At 53.7% G+C, this 22358-nt stretch overlaps 1 protein-coding gene across 1 annotated transcript in view; it reads left to right on the top strand.

Moving 5' to 3' along the window:
* The window catches only part of C2cd2 (C2 calcium dependent domain containing 2), an 80048-nt gene that overhangs the window by 38804 nt on the left and 18886 nt on the right, over positions 1-22358 (top strand). The window contains exons 10-13 of the mRNA XM_090349603.1: positions 76-250; positions 1326-1439; positions 4409-4536; positions 6960-7269. Of these exons, the coding sequence (XP_090205729.1) occupies positions 76-250; positions 1326-1439; positions 4409-4536; positions 6960-7269 (727 nt within the window). The remainder of the gene's footprint in view (positions 1-75; positions 251-1325; positions 1440-4408; positions 4537-6959; positions 7270-22358) is intronic.

Genomic DNA, 22358 nt, shown 5'->3' with positions numbered 1-22358 from the left:
TGGGGTCAGCCTTCATGGTCCTGGGCCCTTTCCACCGAGGGCCCCGAGCCTCCCCGGTAACAGGCTTCCCCGCAGTTCTCCTACCTAGAGCCCGGGGAGGGCAAGTCCCAGCCAGCGCCGCCCCCGGTGCCTGCCGCGAAGATAGAGAAGGACCGCACCGTGATGCCCTGCGGCACCGTGGTCACCACCGTCACCGCGGTCAAGTCCAAGCCTCGCTTCGAAGTGGGCAGGGCGTCCCCGCTGAGCTCCGGTGAGACGCGGAGGGCGCGGGAAGTCTGCGCATGCTCGGTGGGGGGGGGGGAAGCTGTCCTGCGGGAAGTGTGCGCATGCTCGGTGGGGGGGGCTGCCCTGCGGGAAGTCTGCGCATGCTCCCTGAAGGCATTTGCCCTGTAGGAAGTCTGCTCTTACGCATAGGCTGCAACTGACGCCCAGGAAGAGCATGCATGCTTCTAGGGTGCACTCATCCTGCGGGAGGCCTGCGCGTGCCGGGGAGGTCTGTGCATGCTCCCTGCGCTGGACACTGCCCAGCACCTCGTGTTGTAAGGTCTCGTGGGCCAGGGAGAATTCACGAGACTCGTGCATGCTGGAGGTTCGATCGGTGGTAGTGTATTCTGAAACACAGGCGCTGGCACGCAAGTAGTGTGATAGAGCCGGTTAGACCCAGTACCCCCGGCGTTCATGTAGGGGCAAAGCGCCGTCTTGGAAAGTCAGCACAGGTATTTGCATGGAGGTTAAGAGTCGTTGATAAGCCAGGTTTGGTGGCAAATGCCTGTAACCCCAGCACTCAGGCTAAAGTTAGCCGGGCTACATATTGAAGCCTTGCTTCAAAAACCAAAACAAATGCTGGGCAACAGATCCATAAGACTCAGATCTCCAGCAAAAAACCAGACGTGGAGCTGTGGCCTTGGTCAATAAGCTCAACACAGCTCCCAGCCCCTGAATGCAATCCCAGGACTGGCACACACCCACCACTGATAAGAAGTCTGATAAGATTTATGTATTCAGATCCACCTGAATTCTGTACCTGGCCCCACAGCCTCAACCTTGAAGAAACCTTCTTATGGTGTCTGATATATTTTTGTTTTATTTGTATAGTTCCTATGCCTGCAAAAACATTACATGACTAGATGCCTGGGTACACACAGGTCAGAAATGCAGTTCTGGTTTCATTTAAATGACTCTAAAGCCTGGATTTCCAAGCCCTACTTTGATCTGAGGCTTGGCTCAGACTGGTGCCCAATACAGGGTCTAGCAGCCTAGTGAATGTCTCCCTCCCAGCCCCCAAAACCCTCCACTCAGTGCTGTTGTACTCTTGGTGCTGACAGAGTCTCCTGTGAGGACACCAGTGAAGGTGAAGGTCATTGAAAAGGACATCTCCATCCAGGCTATCCCGTGCCACAGCATACCCGTCAGCAAGACATTCTCTTCCTCAGACACAGGTAGGGGAGACCTGCTCTTTCCTCTCTCAGGTTCTGTACTCTTCCAAGGAAAGGTAGTAAAGATTTCCAAGTTTGGGAAGAGGTTTCAGGAGTTTGGAAGTGAGGAGGTAGGGGCTGGGAGGGACACTCTCCCAGCTAGTTTGAGAAAGACTTTAACAAGATGTGTAAACACTAACGAGGCATTGCTCTGCAACTTCCTCAACACTGTGTTTCTTGTCTTTAACACATCAGTAACTTTAATGTCATCAGATGAGAGCAGGACCAGAGACAACCCCCGCCCCAGGCACAGCTTCTGTCCTGCTCACCTTTTGCTGCCCACCCACAATGGCCAGCCTTCTGGGTACCAGTTCTCATATTTAGGGTTGGGGGGAAGGGTAAGGCACATCTTTAAAAAGATGTCTTTCTGTTTGTAAATCACAGCAGGGTCTGAATAGAGAACTAACTTCCTGGGTCGTGGAGAGCTGGGGCATCCGCCTTCCTGCAAGTGGGCAGCTTCTTGCTTCTCTCCTTCTGTTCTCTGATCTTATCCCGGTCAGAACTGGGACAAGGCCTTCTCTGGGAGTTTCTGGGGGCAGTCTGTTTTCTCCATGGCACTGCTGCACTTCTCTAGAGGGTTCCATGGCCTATTTGGACACTGCCCTGCTGCCCTCCTGAGAGGACGTAGGCCATGCACCCCTCTGCCTGCAGTGCCCTTTTCCCCCACACCCCACACCTTCCTTCCACACTGCACCAGGCCCTTCTCCTTGACAGAATCCTTTTTTTTTTTTTTTTTTTTTTTTTAAGGATCCTAGCTGGTATTTCATGGTGGAACCAGCTCTTGGGCCCCGGTCTGCTGTGTAGCAGGTTTCCCAGGCTTCCCTGAGAAGCCCGTGACCTCCACCCACCCAAGACTGCTCAGAAACCAGCCTCCCTCCTAGATGGGACTCCCCTGTCCCTCCCACTGGAGCTTTCCTCTAGGCCCTTCTCTCCTCTCGAGAGGGTCAGGGCTGGCTGAACACAACATCAGCTTCTGCCCTCGCTTCCAGGACTAGCCAAGAGATTCCAGATGTCCACAAGTAACAAATAGGAGTCCTGCAGTTTGGTTCACTTGTAGCAGTAACCCTCCCTAGTGCAAGCACCCTGGCCCCAGTGGTCCCTGCTGGGTCTGATTTTACACACAGGGCCCCTGGCTTTCTCTTCCCAGGTCTCCAGGGTTTGGTGTTGGCTCTGTCTTTCAATGCAAGGCAGCCCTCCTGGGGTTTGCCATTCTCTTAGGAGGTGTGTCTGTGGACAGCCAGAAAAAGAGGGATGGAGGGCAAGGACTGTGAGGGTAACAAGCTGGTGCTTTTGCTAAGGCTTAGATGCACCTCCCTCATGTCACTGGCTATGGTGGCCGCTCAGAAACTCCTAAGTCTGCCACTTGGGGATTTAGAGCCCTTCCATTAACAGAGAATAATTTCTGAAATCGCTGGTCATTAGAGATTGAACTCAGCCTCCATTTTCTCTTCCTTACCTCTCCCTTACAAGGTGACAGTTCCTAATCATTGAGTTTGTTTCCTTGGCAACCAGGCCCCATGTTCATTAGCATAAATGGGGTGTGGTTTTAAGAGCTTATGATTCTTAATAAAATGTCCCTGGGTTCCTCAGGACCTGAAGAAAGGCCCGTGTTCCTTCCCCCCGTGCCTGTCAGTGCTCCAGCCAGTGCTCCCTGCCCCGCCCCTTCGTTCCCCTTGAATATGGCCAGAGTTGAGACAGAAAAGGCTCCTTTTAACCTACTGCTCTGACATCTTTTTTTTGGGAGGGGGAGGGTCAGTCCTGGGGCTTGAACTTGGGGCCTGGGTGCTGTCCTCAAGCTTTTTTGCTCAAGAATAGCACTCTACCTTTTGAGCCACAGCACTACTTCTGGGTTGGGTTTTTTTTTTTTGGTGGTTAATTGGAGGTAAAAGTCTCAAGGACTTTCCTGCCTGGACTAGCTTTGAATCGCTACCCTCAGATCTCAGCCTCTTAGAAAGCTAGGATGACAGGTGTGGGCCACCCGTACCCAATCTGATCTGCCATCTTTAACTGCCTTAGCAGAATGCTGTCAGCTACAGGGTAGGCTGTGGCAGTGCTTTTGCCTACCTGGTTGCCTAAATGGAGGGTTTATTTTTTACTTTAAGCAGGAGAATCTGCTCTTAGGGCCTGGAGAATAACAACTCTTCCATTAGTGATAGGTCCACAAAATGTCTACAGAAGATGACAGCCAGTGTGGGTGAAGTGTGACCATTTGTCAGCTGGCTCTTCCTAGCTCTGATTGCCATCCAGTGTTTCAGCACCCTTGGGAGGGAGAAGGAAGAGCTACATGCCTTTTAAAAATGAAAACCTTGGGGCTGGGAGTGGCTTAGTGGTAAAGTGCTTGCCTGACGTGCATGAAGACCCAGCTCAAGTCCTCAGTACCACATATGTAGAAAAATCCAGAAGTGGTGCTGTAGCTCAAGTGGTAGAACTCTAGCCTTGAGAAAAATCCAAGGACAGTGCTCAGGCCCTGAGTTGAAGCCATAGGACTGTCAAAAATAAATCCAAACCTTATAAAATTCTGTAGATTTAGTGATCCTTTACTTTTGTCGTTTTCATCAACCCTGTGGATGGAAACCTCCAACTTGCCTGCGACAAAACCCATGAATCTCATGTGGAGACTTTCATGAGGACCCACCTGGGAGATTGCAGTTGTAGATCAAGCTGGGTCCCAGCTCACTTGTGCGCTGTCAGTTTTACGCCTACAGTTTCATTGACAGCTAGCCACGCGTGTTCATTCCGTGTGAACCCTTGCTGCTTTCACTGCCCAAAGCGTGATGGGTGTGTTGTTTCAGAGACCGATAGCCTGCAAGGCCTGAACTACTCACTCTCCGGCCCATTGCAGAAAGTATTTGCCAGCACTGCTTATAAACCATTTCTCCTGGCCCCCAAGCTTTTCTTTTCGCTGTGAGTGAAGCGCCACCTTTCTCTGGCAGAGCTGTTGGTGTTGAACGGCTCAGACCCAGTGGCTGAAGTTGCCATTCGCCAGCTCAGTGAATCGTCAAAGCTGAAGCTCAAGTCACCTCGGAAGAAAAGTACTATCATCATTTCAGGGATTTCCAAGGTACGTCAGCCCGGTCCTCGCGGCCTGACCACACATCCCATCGACACGCACAATCCTCCTGTCCCAGGATGGCAAATGTTGTCCCTGCAACAAGGCAGATTGGTGGTCTCACGATGGCATACGTCATCCTGTTCCTGAAGGAAATGTGCAAGGTTCGCCCCCGTGGTGCTTTGCGTGTGGATGGGGCGGGGGGTGGATCATTTCATACCACACTCTGCTCCCGGCTCCACCCACATCCCCACTCAGTCTCAGAGAGCTGCCACTGTTTTACCCATTATCCATATCGAAAGCATTTGTTTTTTTAATGCATGTGTATTTCTTTTGTTATCCGAGACAAGGAAAAGTTATTGTCCATAAAGTCCCCACTCCTCTCTTCCTCCAGCTTGTGGTGTCTGTGGGTGTACATTGCTCCCCAGTGGGGCACAGCCAAGCTGCAGGGCAGGCTAGCTCTTGAGACGAAGGGCCACACAGTAAATAGACCTGGGTTCTGTCTGTCTTGACCCTTACACATGTACACTGAGAGGTTTTGTTTGCAGTGAGACAAAGAAATGTTGCACTTGGACTGTCAGTGAAAGGGTGGGCAGGAGAGATACTGACTGAGAACCAACAACAAAATGCCCAAGTTGCCATTGTACCCTTGATGCAAGCTCAAGCCTAGCCTGACTCACCAGGGGCACTGCAGCAGGCAGCAGCAAGCTGGTCTCCGGAAGCACAAGGGTCTCGGTGCTGATTCCAGTCTTGGCTAGATAACAAGGCCGTGGTGACAATCCCCTCTGTACTTTCTCTAGGGCTTCGTTGTCCGTGCATAAACTTGTCCATCTTAGTCAGTCATGTCTCGTCCACCCTACACTTTGTCATTGACACTCAACACATCCCCATCTGGTTGGCCAGCACTGTCCAAGACTCACTGGTGTCAGAGTCAAGAGCAGAGTGGCCACCCCCCACAGCTCTCCTCCCCAGCCACCAAGTTCCCACTGAAGACCCCGACTCCACCCTGTGGGTCCCTTTAGCGCCTGGATGTGTCTGCACAGGAACATAATGTGAAGTATCTACTGATTAGTACCACCTGAAGGCAGCATAGGAATGCTGTAGGGACAACGACGAAAAGACCAAATCCATGATGCCTGTAATCCTAGCATCTCAGGAGATCTGAGAATCCAGGTTTGAAGCCAGCCTAGGCAGGAAAGTCCACGAGACTCATCTCTAATTAACTACCAAAAAGCCAGAAGTGGAGCTGTGGCTCAAGTGGTAGAAACCCCCAATAACTGAATCTGAAACAGCAAAGTTTACACCTACCCTGGGTGACCTGTGCTCTGTCTTTTTTGTAGGAGAAGCTGTCTTGCATTTCCCATTCAGAGCTTCTTGAGCAGGGCTGTTCTGGAGAGAGACAGGAAGAGAGCTCCCTCAGCCTGTGGGCTCCAGTCAGGATTGTACTGTGCATCCAGGCTCTGATTTATTTTAGTGTGTGTGTGTGTGTGTGTGCACATGTGTGCACGTGCCAGCACGTGCCAGTACTTGAGCTTGAACTTGGGGCCTTGACTCTCATCTACTCAAAGCTGATGTTCTACCACTTACATCTCAGCCTCTTAAGTAGTTAGGATGACAGGGTGACCCACCCCAGCATTTATTTTTTTAAACTTTATATTAAAACAGAGATTTTACATCATATTTCAAATGGCACGTTCTACAATCAAGTATTCAAGAAAAAATCTCTATATGCAAACACTGGCACATAAATTTAAGAACATAGTTAAAATTAAGCTGAATCTTTATACACATCAACCTATGTAATGTACCAATATATGTCTATAGAATCTATATTTTATCACAGACCTGTATGTCTATATAGATAATATCTCCAAATTCATGTCAGTGACCTGGAGTACCTGAGTATTGTGTCATCATCGATCTTGTTTAAATCTAATATCCACATATCAAGGAGACCATGCGCCTTTTGTTCCTTTGGTCTTGGCTTATCTCACTCACTGTGATTCGCTCTAGTTCCATCCACTTTCTAGCGAATGCCATTATGTCTTGTCTGGTGGCTATGTAGAGTCCCATTGTGTATGTGTACCACATTTTTTGTATCCATTCATCTACAGTGGGGCATCTGGGTTGTTTCCATCTCTTGGCTATTGTGAAGAACATAATGATGAACATGACTGTCCAGCACCTGTTTTTATAAATAAGATTTTATTAGAACCCTGCCGTGCTTGTTCATATGAGCATATGAACAGCTGCCTTCCGTATACAGCGCCTTCTTGGAGGCCTAGCGATGCCTGCTGGGACTTTGCTATTCCGAGTCAGAGTGTCTTGGATAGTGATTTTTCAGGTGGCTTCCTCCTGCCTGGGCGGCATCCCCTCTTCCCCTGGCTTGGTGTCTGCCATGGCCTTAGCCTCTCATGGTGTGTTCTCCTCCGCAGACCTCACTATCTCAGGACCACGAAGCTTCCCTCATGCTGGACTATGCGGCTTCCATGGATACCGCCAGTCAGGAGGACGCCAGCCCCGAGCCAGCACCCCTAGAGGCAGCAGCCTCTGCCCCGCCCGTGCACGACGGGCCAGCCCAGGCCCCGCCCGAGCCCCAGGAGAATGAACTGGACTCCTGGGACCTGGAGAAGGACTCTCAGGCAGCAGCGTGGCGCAGCCCAGCCCTGCTGGAGACCGAGGGGGATGAGCTGTCAGAGAGCTCCCTGAGCACCTCAGAGCTGGGCGCTGCCAAGAAGCCTAAAGGTACCTGTCCAGGAGCCCTGGCTTCCACTTGGTGGCTTTGCCCTCATCAACCTCCTTCCCTTCCTCCTCCATGAGCCCATGCAGTCTCCACCCCTCCTGTCTATGTGGAGTGTGCAAGCCCCCCCACAAAGCTGCAGAGCATACTGTGTGTGTGTGTGTGTGTGTGTGTGTGTGTGTGTGTGTGTGTGTGTGTGTGTGTGCATCTGCATCGTCTTTCATTTGAGGCTAGTTTACGTTCATGCCAAGAGGTACCTCTGCTGCCTGGCTCACTCCAGAGCCAGCCAAGGTGTTTGAGGGTCACCAGGTCAGGTGTCAAGGTAGCCACAGGCTCTCAGGGGAACCAGGCAGGGGCTGGGGCGTTTGTACCTGCTCAGGTTTTTCTTGCAGCTTGAATCACGCTGAGCCTCACTACTTGGACCTCACAAGATCTACAGGAAAGGAAGGCCCTAGAATAATGGTCGATCAACCTAATATGTCTGTAGTAATGAGCTCCAATTAACCACCAATTTATATATGTGTGTGTCTACATATACACATACATGTAAACACACACATATACATATTTATACGTCTATCTATCTATCTATCTATCTATCTATCTATCTATCTACATGATTCACAAAACAATTTCCTCCTCTCCACTAGTCTTTCCTCCCAAGTGTCCCTGGGTCCTGTCCTCTCTGGTCCCTGGCTGCCCAGAGCCTTTCCTTATCCAGCAGGTGAATGGATGCCTTTGGGGTGTTGGGCTGCCTGGCTGGGCTGGGCTGGACTGGGGCCCCCAGCAGTGACAGGACTGCCTCTCCACAGGGGGGCGGTTCTGTCTTGCCTGGGAGCTTTGCGCTTCTGAGAGGCAGGGCCCAAGCAGCTCACTCACTCTTGGGATGTGACTGCCTCCACCCAAGGTTTTCTATGAGGAAATATTTGGCAGAGGTTTGACTCCATTGTTTTTCATTCCAGGGTTTTCCCGAAGATTCTTGTTGAGCATCTCTTGAGATGTTGGCAGAATTTTAGATGAATCTGTATTGTGGTTTCCAAGTAGTTTTCACAACAAAATCTCTTTGGAAACTAGCACCATGAGGAGTGATTTGTGGGGTTCATGTTGTTTCTGCCTCTCTCTCTCTGTCCAAGTTTTGGGGTATGTGGGCAGGAGAGGGGAAGGGGGGAGCTGCAGACAGGGTCTACTTTGTACCCAGGCTGGCCCTCAAACTCTTAGTTGTCTTGTCCACTTCCATAAAGATTGGGACTGCAAGCGTGCCTTCCATACCCAGATCCCTTCCGTTCCCCCCCTCCCCCCCCACCCCGTCAGTACTGGGGCTTGAACTCAGGGCCTGGGCATTGTCTCTGAGCTTACTCAAGGCTGGTGCTCTGCTACCACTTGAGCCACAACTCCATTTTTGGCTTTTTAGTGGTTAATTGGAGATGAGAATCTCCCAGAATTTTCCTTCTAGATAGCTACGAATCACAATCGTCAGGTCTCAGCCTCCTTAGTAGCTATGATTACAGGAGTGAGCTCCGGGTACCCCAAACCAGTGTTTATTTTCATGTTAGCATGCCACCCGCACCTTCTGTCTTAGCAAGGATTCTGTATGAGGCTTCTGTTTGGAATCCCCTGGAATTTGGCAGGCTGGCTAGAAATCTATGTACTGTAAAGCTACAAGGAAGATTTCAAAAAAAAAATAAGTTCCTGTTTTTGTCTTGAAAAGAATTGGCAACATTGTTCAACACTAAGAATGGACTTGATACCTCTATACTTCACATACAGAAATGCTAAGATAGTAAGTCTTAACATAGTTGCATGGTTTATCACAACAGCATCAGAGGAGGTTTTGAAAAATAACTTAGAAAGGAAAAAAGCCTGCCAAATGACCTGTGTTAGCGTCTTTGCATGTGCATATGTGTCTGTCTGTGCCTGTCTGTGCATGTGTGTGTCTGTGTGTATGCACGTATGAGCATGTGTGGAGGCGTGTACATGTGCGTATGCAATGTGAATGTTCCCAACTCTTACTGTCCTGCATTCTGATGGTGCTCGTGCCTGCTTTTCTTTTTACCTCCTCTGTCTCTGCATCTCGTGCTCCTTCCTTTCACCTAAGAGGATCGCTATGCCTACCAGACTTAATTGCCTACACAGTAAGTTATTTTCTCCTTATATTTTCACGTTGCGTGTCACTGTACTATGAGGAAAGTACGCAGCACACCTGTGACAGTGCACGTCTGAAGTCCCAGGTTGCTGTCTGCACGTCTCTCTGGGGGTGGAATGGGTCCTTGTGGTGCTACGACTGGAGTCACGGTGGAGTGTGCCTCGTCAGGGGCCCTGTCCTGGCAGATGGTACTGCACACTCCACCCATTCATTTGAAATCGAAAGCTCTTTAGAGACAGCCACCTTGGCTTTGGCTGTGGTTTTCTTCTTTTAACATATTTAAAGATATTGGTTTGTTTGTTTTGCTAGTGCTGGTGCTTGAACTCAGTGCTTTGCATTCTCCTTTGGCTTTCCCGCTCCAATTGGCACTCTCCCACTTGAACTACATCTCCACTGCTGGCTTCTTACTGGTTAATCAGAGAAGAGTCCGTGGACTGTTCTGCCCAGGCTTGCTTTCTCACCTCACACCTCAGCCTCCTGAGTAGCTCTTGAGTAGAGCTGGTGCCCAGTTTCAAACATTCTTCACTTAGCTGTTTATAGCCATTTGGGATTGCACAGACAAGCAAGATAGAAATACATGTAACACTGCAGCAGTCATTCAGAAGAAGATTTCTTTCTGCTGGGAATTTTTCTTTTCCTTTTCCTTTTTTTTTGCCAGTCCTGCAACTTGAACTCCTGGGCGCTGTCCTGTCCTTAGACACTTTTTTGCTCAAGGCTAGCAGTCTGCCACTTGAGTCACAGTGCCACTTCTGGCTTCTGTGTATGTGTACCCAGGTTGAGCACTCTACCGAGAGGCCACATTCCCTGCCTGTTGGGAATTTTTCCATATCAGCCTTTGTGTGTGTGTCTGTGTGTGGGTGTGTCTGTGCCTGTGTGTGTCTGTATGTGTGTATCTGTGTCTGTGTCTATGTCTGCGTGTGTGTGGGTGTGTCTGTGTGTGTCTCTATGTGTGTATGTTTTAAACAGTACGTGGGTTTTGAACTCAGTGCCTTCTGCTTGCTAGCAGGGGATTTAACAACGGAAAAGTTCTTTCTCTCCACCTCTACCCCTTGTCTAAACATCTTGGTTATTTTTTTTTTCATTTTATTTTTTATTGTCAAGGTGATGTGTAGAGGGGTTACAGTTACATTCGCCAGATACTAGGTGCATTACTTCTCAGACAAAATCTTGGTTATTTTATACTAACATGAGCCTCATATTTCACACAACTTCACTCTAAATCATATTGTTATTATCTCCATTTTATCTTTTATTAATTTTTCCCTTTTTAGTTTCTAAATTCAAGACCTCCAACACTTGCTTGCTTGTTTTTTTGGTTTTCTTTTTGTTTTTTCTCTATCTTGAGGCTGGCACTCTTATCACTTGGATCCATGTTCCATCTCTGGTCTCTTGCTGGTAAATTGGAAATGAAGAGTCCCTCAGGCTGTCTGCCCAGGCTGCTTCCACCCTCCTCCCTCTGCCCACACCTGGACCTTCTCCACCTGGCCTCTCCCTTCCCAGCCTCCCTCTGCACATGACATTGCTCACTCTTCTGTTGCATGCAAGGGAACTGAGGTGAGGTGTGGCTCTGTGGGAGGGAGCTGAGGTGAGGTATGGATCTGAGGAGGAGCTGAGGTGAGGTGAGGATCTGAGGAGGAGCTGAGGTGAGGTAAGGTGTGGATCTGAGGAGGAGCTGAGGTGAGGTATGGAACTGAGGAGGAGATGAGTGAGGTGAGGAGCTGAGGAGGAGCTGAGGTGAGGTGAGGATCTGAGGAGGAGCTGAGGTGAGGTGAGGATCTGAGGAGGAGCTAAGGTGAGGTGAGGATCTCAGGAGGAGCTGAGGTGAGGTGAGGATCTGAGGGTGAGGTGAGGTGAGGATCTGAGGAGGAGCTGAGGTGAGGTGAGGATCTGAGAAGGAGCTGAGGTGAGGTGAGGATCTGAGGAGGAGCTGAGGTGAGGTGAGGATCTGAGGAGGAGCTGAGGTGAGGTGAGGAGCTGAGGTGAGGTGAGGATCTGAGGAGGAGCTGAGGTGGGGTGAGGATCTGAGGAGGAGGTGAGGTGGGGTGAGGAGCTGAGGTGGGGTGAGGATCTGAGGAGGAGATGAGGTGAGGTGAGGAGCTGAGGTGAGGTGAGGAGCTGAGGTGGCGTGAGGATCTGAGGAGGAGAAGAGGTGAGGTGAGGTGAGGATCTGAGGAGGAGATGAGGTGAGCTGAGGACACGAGGAGGAGCTGAGGTGAGGTGAGGACCCGAGGAGGAGCTGCGGTGAGGTGAGGACCCGAGGAGGAGCTGAGGTGAGGTGAGGATCTGAGGAGGAGCTGAGGTGATGTGAGGATCTGAGGAGGAGCTGAGGTGGGGTGAGGATCTGAGGAGGAGATGAGGTGAGGTGAGGATTCGAAGAGGAGCTGAGGTGAGGTGAGGATCCGAGGGGGAGCTGAGGTGAGGTGAGGATCTGAGGAGGAGCTGAGGTGAGGTGAGGAGCTGAGGAGGAGCTGAGGTGAGGTGAGGATCTGAGGGGGAGCTGAGGTGAGGTGAGGATCTGAGGGGGAGCTGAGGTGAGGTGAGGATCTGAGGAGGAGGTGAGGTGAGGTGAGGATCTGAGGAGGAGGTGAGGTGAGGTGAGGATCTGAGGAGGAGGTGAGGTGAGGTGAGGATCTGAGGAGGAGATGAGGTGAGGTGAGGATCTGAGGAGGAGCTGAGGTGAGGTGAAGATCTGAGGAGGAGCTGAGGTGAGGTGAGGATCTGAGGAGGAGATGAGGTGAGGTGAGGATCTGAGGAGGAGCTGAGGTGAGGTGAAGATCTGAGGAGGAGCTGAGCTGAGGTGAGGATCTGAGGAGGACCTGAGGTGAGGTGAGGTGAGGATCTGAGGAGGAGCTGAGGTGAGGTGAGGACCTGAGGAGGAGCTGAGGTGAGGTGAGGATCTGAGGAGGAGCTGAGGTGAGGTGAGGAGCTGAGGAACTGAGGTGAGGTGAGGATCTGAGGAGGAGATGAGGTGAGGTGAGGATCCGAAGAGGAGCTGAGGTGAGGTGAGGATCTGAGGAGGAGCTGAGGTGAGGTGTGATCTGAGGAGGTGAGGTGAGAGGAGGAGCTGAGGAGGAGCTGAGGTGAGGTGAGGATCTGAGGAGGAGCTGAGATGAGGTGAGGATCTGAGGAGGAGCTGAGGTGAGGTGAGGATCTGAGAGGAGCTGAGGTGAGGTGAGGACCCGAGCAGGAGCTGAGGTGAGGTGAGGATCTGAGGAGGAGATGAGGTAAGGTGAGGATCTGAGGAGGAGCTGAGGTGAGGTAAGGGTCTCAGGAAGAGCTGAGGTGAGGATCTGAGGAGGAGCTGAGGTGAGGTGAGGATCTGAGGAGGAGCTGAGGTGAGGTGAGGATCTGAGGGTGAGGTGAGGTGAGGATCTGAGGAGGAGCTGAGGTGAGGTGAGGATCTGAGGGTGAGGTGAGGTGAGGATCTGAGGAGGAGCTGAGGTGAGGTGAGGATCTGAGGAGGAGCTGAGGTGAGGTGAGGAGCTGAGGTGAGGTGAGGATCTGAGGAGGAGCTGAGTTGGGGTGAGGATCTGAGGAGGAGGTGAGGTGAGGTGAGGAGCTGAGGTGGGGTGAGGATCTGAGGAGGAGATGAGGTGAGGTGAGGTGAGGATCTGAGGAGGAGATGAGGTGAGGTGAGGAGCTGAGGTGGGGTGAGGATCTGAGGAGGAGATGAGGTGAGGTGAGGTGAGGATCTGAGGAGGAGATGAGGTGAGGTGAGGACACGAGGAGGAGCTGAGGTGAGGTGAGGACCCGAGGAGGAGCTGAGGTGAGGTGAGGATCTGAGGCGGAGCTTAGGTGAGGTGAGGATCTGAGGAGGAGGTGAGGTGAGGTGAGGATCTGAGGAGGAGGTGAGGTGAGGTGAGGATCTGAGGAGGAGGTGAGGTGAGGTGAGGATCTGAGGAGGAGATGAGGTGAGGTGAGGACCTGAGGAGGAGCTGAGGTGAGGTGAGGTGAGGATCTGAGGAGGAGATGAGGTGAGGTCAGGTGAGGATCTGAGGAGGAGATAAGGTGAGGTGAGGACCTGAGCAGGAGCTGAGGTGGGGTGAGGATCTGAGGAGGAGCTTAGGTGAGGTGAGGATCTGATGAGCTGAGGTGAGGTGAGGATGTGAGCAGGAGCTGAGGTGAGGTGAGGACCTGAGGAGGAGCTGAGGTGAGGTGAGGATCTGAGGAGGAGCTGTGGTGAGGGTCTGAGGAGGAGCTGAGGTGAGGTGAGGATCTGAGGAGGAGCTGAGTTGAGGTGAGGTGAGGATCTGAAAGGAGATAAGATGAGGTGAGGACCTGAGGAGGAGAAGAGGTGAGGTGAATTGAGGATCTGAGGAGGAGATGAGGTGAGGTGAGGGTCTGAGGAGCAGCTGAGGTGAGGTGAGGATCTGACCAGGACCTGAGGTGAGGTGAGGTGAGGATGTGAGGAGGAGATGAGGTGAGGTGAGGATCTGAGGAGGAACTGAGGTGAGGTGAGGACCTGAGGAGGAGCTGAGGTGAGGTGAGGACCTGAGGAGGAGCTGTGGTGAGGATCTGAGGAGGAGCTGAGGTGAGGTGAGGACCTGAGGAGGAGCTGAGGTGAAGATCTGAGGAGGAGCTGAGGTGAGGTGAGGTGAGGATCTGAAGAGGAGATGAGGTGAGGTGAGGACCTGAGGAGGAGATGAGGTGAGGTGAGGTGAGGATCTGAGGAGGAGCTGAGGTGAGGTGAGTACCTGAGGAGGAGATGAGGTGAGGTGAGGTGAGGATCTGAGGAGGAGATGAGGTGAGGTGAGGACCTGAGGAGGAGATGAGGTGAGGTGAGGTGAGGATCTGAAGAGGAGATGAGGTGAGGTGAGGATCTGAGGAGGAGCTGAGGTGAGGTGAGGTGAGGATCTGAAGAGGAGATGAGGTGAGGTGAGGACCTGAGGAGGAGCTGAGGTTGGGTGAGGATCTGAAGAGGAGCTGAGGTGAGGTGAGGATCTGAGGAGCTGAGGTGAGGTGAGGATCTGAGGAGCTGTGGTGAGGTGAGGTGAGGATCTGAGGAGGAGCTTAGGTGAGGTGAGGTGAGGATCTGAGGAAGAGCTGAGGTGAGGTGAGGATCTGAGGAGGAGCTGAGGCGAGGTGAAGATCTGAGGAGGAGCTGAGGTGAGGTGAGGATCTGAGGAGGAGCTGAGCTGAGGTGAGTATCTGAGGAGGAGCTGAGGTGAGGTGAGGATCTGAGGAGGAGCTGAGCTGAGCTGAGGTGAGGATCTGAGGAGGAGCTGAGCTGAGGTGAGGATCTGAGGAGGAGATGAGCTGAGGTGAGGATCTGAGGAGGAGATGAGGTGAGGTGAGGATCTGAGGAGGAGCTGAGGTGAGGTGAGCAGCTGAGCTGAGGTGAGGTGAGGATCTGAGGTGGAGCTGAGCTGAGGTGAGGATCTGAGGAGGAGCTGAGCTGAGGTGAGGATCTGAGGAGGAGCTGAGGTGAGGTGAGGATCTGAGGAGGAGCTGAGCTGAGCTGAGGTGAGGATCTGAGGAGGAGCTGAGCTGAGGTGAGGATCTGAGGAGGAGATGAGCTGAGGTGAGGATCTGAGGAGGAGATGAGGTGAGGTGAGGATCTGAGGAGGAGCTGAGGTGAGATGAGGATCTGAGGAGGAGCTGAGGTGAGATGAGGTGAGGATCTGAGGAGGAGATGAGGTGAGGTGAGTATCTGAGGAGGAGCTGAGGTGAGGTGAGGACCTGAGGAGGAGCTGAGGTGAGGTGAGGACCTGAGGAGGAGCTGTGGTGAGGATCTGAGGAGGAGCTGAGGTGAGATGAGGATCTGAGGAGGAGCTGAGGTGAGGTGAGTATCTGAGGAGGAGCTGAGGTGAGGTGAGGATCTGAGGAGGAGCTGAGGTGAGGTGAGGATCTGAGGAGGTGGTGAGGTGAGGTGAGGATCTGAGGAGGAGCTGAGGTGAGGTGAGGATCTGAGGAGGAGCTGAGGTGGGGTGAGGATCTGAGGAGGAGCTGAGGTGAGGTGAGGACCTGAGGAGGAGCTGAGGTGAGGTGAGGATCTGAGGAGGAGCTGAGGTGAGGTTAGGTGAGGATCTGAGGAGAAGATGAGGTGAGGTGAGGATCTGAGGAGCTGAGGTGAGGTGAGGATGTGAGGAGGAGATGAGGTGAGGTGAGGATCTGAGGAGGAACTGAGGTGAGGTGAGGACCTGAGGAGGAGCTGAGGTGAGGTGAGGACCTGAGGAGGAGCTGTGGTGAGGATCTGAGGAGGAGCTGAGGTGAGGTGAGGACCTGAGGAGGAGCTGAGGTGAAGATCTGAGGAGGAGCTGAGGTGAGGTGAGGTGAGGATCTGAAGAGGAGATGAGGTGAGGTGAGGACCTGAGGAGGAGATGAGGTGAGGTGAGGTGAGGATCTGAGGAGGAGCTGAGGTGAGGTGAGTACCTGAGGAGGATATGAGGTGAGGTGAGGTGAGGATCTGAGGAGGAGATGAGGTGAGGTGAGGACCTGAGGAGGAGATGAGGTGAGGTGAGGTGAGGATCTGAAGAGGAGATGAGGTGAGGTGAGGATCTGAGGAGGAGCTGAGGTGAGGTGAGGTGAGGATCTGAAGAGGAGATGAGGTGAGGTGAGGACCTGAGGAGGAGCTGAGGTTGGGTGAGGATCTGAAGAGGAGCTGAGGTGAGGTGAGGATCTGAGGAGCTGAGGTGAGGTGAGGATCTGAGGAGCTGAGGTGAGGTGAGGATCTGAGGAGCTGTGGTGAGGTGAGGTGAGGATCTGAGGAGGAGCTTAGGTGAGGTGAGGTGAGGATCTGAGGAAGAGCTGAGGTGAGGTGAGGATCTGAGGAGGAGCTGAGGCGAGGTGAAGATCTGAGGAGGAGCTGAGGTGAGGTGAGGATCTGAGGAGGAGCTGAGCTGAGGTGAGTATCTGAGGAGGAGCTGAGGTGAGGTGAGGATCTGAGGAGGAGCTGAGCTGAGCTGAGGTGAGGATCTGAGGAGGAGCTGAGCTGAGGTGAGGATCTGAGGAGGAGATGAGCTGAGGTGAGGATCTGAGGAGGAGATGAGGTGAGGTGAGGATCTGAGGAGGAGCTGAGGTGAGGTGAGCAGCTGAGCTGAGGTGAGGTGAGGATCTGAGGTGGAGCTGAGCTGAGGTGAGGATCTGAGGAGGAGCTGAGCTGAGGTGAGGATCTGAGGAGGAGCTGAGGTGAGGTGAGGATCTGAGGAGGAGCTGAGCTGAGCTGAGGTGAGGATCTGAGGAGGAGCTGAGCTGAGGTGAGGATCTGAGGAGGAGATGAGCTGAGGTGAGGATCTGAGGAGGAGATGAGGTGAGGTGAGGATCTGAGGAGGAGCTGAGGTGAGATGAGGATCTGAGGAGGAGCTGAGGTGAGATGAGGTGAGGATCTGAGGAGGAGATGAGGTGAGGTGAGTATCTGAGGAGGAGCTGAGGTGAGGTGAGGACCTGAGGAGGAGCTGAGGTGAGGTGAGGACCTGAGGAGGAGCTGTGGTGAGGATCTGAGGAGGAGCTGAGGTGAGATGAGGATCTGAGGAGGAGCTGAGGTGAGGTGAGTATCTGAGGAGGAGCTGAGGTGAGGTGAGGATCTGAGGAGGAGCTGAGGTGAGGTGAGGATCTGAGGAGGTGGTGAGGTGAGGTGAGGATCTGAGGAGGAGCTGAGGTGAGGTGAGGATCTGAGGAGGAGCTGAGGTGGGGTGAGGATCTGAGGAGGAGCTGAGGTGAGGTGAGGACCTGAGGAGGAGCTGAGGTGAGGTGAGGATCTGAGGAGGAGCTGAGGTGAGGTTAGGTGAGGATCTGAGGAGAAGATGAGGTGAGGTGAGGATCTGAGGAGCTGAGGTGAGGTGAGGATCTGAGGAGGAACTGAGGTGAGGTGAGGATCTGAGGAGGAGCTGGGCTGAGGTGAGGAACTGAGGAGGAGATGAGGTGAGGTGAGGATGTGAGGAGGAGCTGAGGTGAGGTGAGTATCTGAGGAGGACCTGAGGTGAGGTGAGGTGAGGATCTGAGGAGAAGATGAGGTGAGTTGAGGATCTGAGGAGCTGAGGTGAGGTGAGGATCTGAGGAGGAGCTGAGGTGAGGTGAGGATCTGAGGAGGAGATGAGGTGAGGTGAGGATCTGAGGAGGAGCTGAGGTGAGGTGAAGATCTGAGGAGGAGCTGAGCTGAGGTGAGGATCTGAGGAGGACCTGAGGTGAGGTGAGGTGAGGATCTGAGGAGGAGCTGAGGTGAGGTGAGGACCTGAGGAGGAGCTGAGGTGAGGTGAGGATCTGAGGAGGAGCTGAGGTGAGGTGAGGAGCTGAGGAACTGAGGTGAGGTGAGGATCTGAGGAGGAGATGAGGTGAGGTGAGGATCCGAAGAGGAGCTGAGGTGAGGTGAGGATCTGAGGAGGAGCTGAGGTGAGGTGTGATCTGAGGAGGTGAGGTGAGAGGAGGAGCTGAGGAGGAGCTGAGGTGAGGTGAGGATCTGAGGAGGAGCTGAGATGAGGTGAGGATCTGAGGAGGAGCTGACGTGAGGTGAGGATCTGAGAGGAGCTGAGGTGAGGTGAGGACCCGAGCAGGAGCTGAGGTGAGGTGAGGATCTGAGGAGGAGATGAGGTAAGGTGAGGATCTGAGGAGGAGCTGAGGTGAGGTGAGGTGAGGTGAGGTGAGGTGTGGATCTGAGGAGGAGCTGAGGTGAGGTATGGATCTGAGGAGGAGATGAGTGAGGTGAGAATCTGAGGAGGAGCTGAGGTGAGGTAAGGGTCTCAGGAAGAGCTGAGGTGAGGATCTGAGGAGGAGCTGAGGTGAGGTGAGGATCTGAGGAGGAGCTGAGGTGAGGTGAGGATCTGAGGGTGAGGTGAGGTGAGGATCTGAGGAGGAGCTGAGGTGAGGTGAGGATCTGAGGGTGAGGTGAGGTGAGGATCTGAGGAGGAGCTGAGGTGAGGTGAGGATCTGAGGAGGAGCTGAGGTGAGGTGAGGAGCTGAGGTGAGGTGAGGATCTGAGGAGGAGCTGAGTTGGGGTGAGGATCTGAGGAGGAGGTGAGGTGAGGTGAGGAGCTGAGGTGGGGTGAGGATCTGAGGAGGAGATGAGGTGAGGTGAGGTGAGGATCTGAGGAGGAGATGAGGTGAGGTGAGGAGCTGAGGTGGGGTGAGGATCTGAGGAGGAGATGAGGTGAGGTGAGGTGAGGATCTGAGGAGGAGATGAGGTGAGGTGAGGACACGAGGAGGAGCTGAGGTGAGGTGAGGACCCGAGGAGGAGCTGAGGTGAGGTGAGGATCTGAGGCGGAGCTTAGGTGAGGTGAGGATCTGAGGAGGAGGTGAGGTGAGGTGAGGATCTGAGGAGGAGGTGAGGTGAGGTGAGGATCTGAGGAGGAGGTGAGGTGAGGTGAGGATCTGAGGAGGAGATGAGGTGAGGTGAGGACCTGAGGAGGAGCTGAGGTGAGGTGAGGTGAGGATCTGAGGAGGAGATGAGGTGAGGTCAGGTGAGGATCTGAGGAGGAGATAAGGTGAGGTGAGGACCTGAGCAGGAGCTGAGGTGGGGTGAGGATCTGAGGAGGAGCTTAGGTGAGGTGAGGATCTGATGAGCTGAGGTGAGGTGAGGATGTGAGCAGGAGCTGAGGTGAGGTGAGGACCTGAGGAGGAGCTGAGGTGAGGTGAGGATCTGAGGAGGAGCTGTGGTGAGGGTCTGAGGAGGAGCTGAGGTGAGGTGAGGATCTGAGGAGGAGCTGAGTTGAGGTGAGGTGAGGATCTGAAAGGAGATAAGATGAGGTGAGGACCTGAGGAGGAGAAGAGGTGAGGTGAATTGAGGATCTGAGGAGGAGATGAGGTGAGGTGAGGGTCTGAGGAGCAGCTGAGGTGAGGTGAGGATCTGACCAGGACCTGAGGTGAGGTGAGGTGAGGATGTGAGGAGGAGATGAGGTGAGGTGAGGATCTGAGGAGGAACTGAGGTGAGGTGAGGACCTGAGGAGGAGCTGAGGTGAGGTGAGGACCTGAGGAGGAGCTGTGGTGAGGATCTGAGGAGGAGCTGAGGTGAGGTGAGGACCTGAGGAGGAGCTGAGGTGAAGATCTGAGGAGGAGCTGAGGTGAGGTGAGGTGAGGATCTGAAGAGGAGATGAGGTGAGGTGAGGACCTGAGGAGGAGATGAGGTGAGGTGAGGTGAGGATCTGAGGAGGAGCTGAGGTGAGGTGAGTACCTGAGGAGGAGATGAGGTGAGGTGAGGTGAGGATCTGAGGAGGAGATGAGGTGAGGTGAGGACCTGAGGAGGAGATGAGGTGAGGTGAGGTGAGGATCTGAAGAGGAGATGAGGTGAGGTGAGGATCTGAGGAGGAGCTGAGGTGAGGTGAGGTGAGGATCTGAAGAGGAGATGAGGTGAGGTGAGGACCTGAGGAGGAGCTGAGGTTGGGTGAGGATCTGAAGAGGAGCTGAGGTGAGGTGAGGATCTGAGGAGCTGAGGTGAGGTGAGGATCTGAGGAGCTGTGGTGAGGTGAGGTGAGGATCTGAGGAGGAGCTTAGGTGAGGTGAGGTGAGGATCTGAGGAAGAGCTGAGGTGAGGTGAGGATCTGAGGAGGAGCTGAGGCGAGGTGAAGATCTGAGGAGGAGCTGAGGTGAGGTGAGGATCTGAGGAGGAGCTGAGCTGAGGTGAGTATCTGAGGAGGAGCTGAGGTGAGGTGAGGATCTGAGGAGGAGCTGAGCTGAGCTGAGGTGAGGATCTGAGGAGGAGCTGAGCTGAGGTGAGGATCTGAGGAGGAGATGAGCTGAGGTGAGGATCTGAGGAGGAGATGAGGTGAGGTGAGGATCTGAGGAGGAGCTGAGGTGAGGTGAGCAGCTGAGCTGAGGTGAGGTGAGGATCTGAGGTGGAGCTGAGCTGAGGTGAGGATCTGAGGAGGAGCTGAGCTGAGGTGAGGATCTGAGGAGGAGCTGAGGTGAGGTGAGGATCTGAGGAGGAGCTGAGCTGAGCTGAGGTGAGGATCTGAGGAGGAGCTGAGCTGAGGTGAGGATCTGAGGAGGAGATGAGCTGAGGTGAGGATCTGAGGAGGAGATGAGGTGAGGTGAGGATCTGAGGAGGAGCTGAGGTGAGATGAGGATCTGAGGAGGAGCTGAGGTGAGATGAGGTGAGGATCTGAGGAGGAGATGAGGTGAGGTGAGTATCTGAGGAGGAGCTGAGGTGAGGTGAGGACCTGAGGAGGAGCTGAGGTGAGGTGAGGACCTGAGGAGGAGCTGTGGTGAGGATCTGAGGAGGAGCTGAGGTGAGATGAGGATCTGAGGAGGAGCTGAGGTGAGGTGAGTATCTGAGGAGGAGCTGAGGTGAGGTGAGGATCTGAGGAGGAGCTGAGGTGAGGTGAGGATCTGAGGAGGTGGTGAGGTGAGGTGAGGATCTGAGGAGGAGCTGAGGTGAGGTGAGGATCTGAGGAGGAGCTGAGGTGGGGTGAGGATCTGAGGAGGAGCTGAGGTGAGGTGAGGACCTGAGGAGGAGCTGAGGTGAGGTGAGGATCTGAGGAGGAGCTGAGGTGAGGTTAGGTGAGGATCTGAGGAGAAGATGAGGTGAGGTGAGGATCTGAGGAGCTGAGGTGAGGTGAGGATCTGAGGAGGAACTGAGGTGAGGTGAGGATCTGAGGAGGAGCTGGGCTGAGGTGAGGAACTGAGGAGGAGATGAGGTGAGGTGAGGATGTGAGGAGGAGCTGAGGTGAGGTGAGTATCTGAGGAGGACCTGAGGTGAGGTGAGGTGAGGATCTGAGGAGAAGATGAGGTGAGTTGAGGATCTGAGGAGCTGAGGTGAGGTGAGGATCTGAGGAGGAACTGAGGTGAGGTGAGGATCTGAGGAGGAGCTGGGCTGAGGTAAGGATCTGAGGAGGAGATGAGGTGAGGTGAGGATGTGAGGAGGAGCTGAGGTGAGGTGAGTATCTGAGGAGGAACTGAGCTGAGTTGAGGTGAGGATCTGAGGAGGAGCTGAGCTGAGTTGAGGTGAGGATCTGAGGAGGAGCTGAGCTGAGGTGAGGATCTGAGGAGGAGATGAGGTGAGGTGAGGATCTGAGGAGGAGATGAGGTGAGGTGAGGATCTGAGGAGGAGCTGAGGTGGAGTGAGGAGCTGAGCTAAGGTGAGGTGAGGAACTGCGGAGGAGCTGAGCTGAGGTGAGGACCTTAGGAGGAGCTGAGGTGAGATGAGGATCTGAGGAGCAGCTGAGGTGAGGTGAGGTGAGGATCTGAAGAGGAGATGAGGTGAGGTGAGGACCTGAGGAGGAGATGAGGTGAGGTGAGGTGAGGATCTGAGGAGGAGCTGAGGTGAGGTGAGGATCTGAGGAGGAGCTGAGGTGAGGTGAGGATCTGAGGAGGAGCTGGGCTGAGGTGAGGATCTGAGGAGGAGCTGAGGTGAAGTGAGGATCTGAGGAGGAGATGAGGTGAGGTGAGGATCTGAGGAGGAGCTGAGCTGAGGTGAGGATCTGAGGAGAAGCTGAGGTGAAGTGAGGATCTGAGGAGGAGCTGAGGTGAGGTGAGGATCTGAGGAGGAGCTGAGCTGAGCTGAGGTGAGGATCTGAGGAGGAGCTGAGCTGAGGTGAGGATCTGAGGAGGAGATGAGTTGAGGTGAGGATCTGAGGAGGAGCTGAGGTGAGGTGAGGATCTGAGGAGGAGCTGAGGTGAGGTGAGGATCTGAGGAGGAGCTGAGCTGAGCTGAGGTGAGGATCTGAGGAGGAGCTGAGCTGAGGTGATGACCTGAGGAGGAGCTGAGGTGAGGTGAGGTGAGGATCTGAGGAGGAGATGAGGTGAGGTGAGGATCTGAGGAGGAGCTGAGCTGAGCTGAGGTGAGGATCTGAGGAGGAGCTGAGCTGAGGTGAGGATCTGAGGAGGAGATGAGGTGAGGTGAGGATCTGAGGAGGAGCTGAGGTGAGGTGAGAATCTGAGGAGGAGCTGACGTGAGGTGAGGATCTGAGGAGGAGCTGAGCTGAGGTGATGACCTGAGGAGGAGCTGAGGTGAGGTGAGGTGAGGATCTGAGGAGGAGCTGAGGTGAGGTGAGGATCTGAGGAGGAGCTGAGGTGAGGTGAGGT

This window comes from Megascapheus bottae, chromosome 1, assembly GCF_031878675.1.
Source record: "Megascapheus bottae isolate mThoBot1 chromosome 1, mThoBot2.hap1, whole genome shotgun sequence".
NCBI classification, from domain to species: Eukaryota; Metazoa; Chordata; class Mammalia; order Rodentia; family Geomyidae; genus Megascapheus; species Megascapheus bottae.
This window is presented reverse-complemented; position numbering and strand designations above follow the sequence as displayed.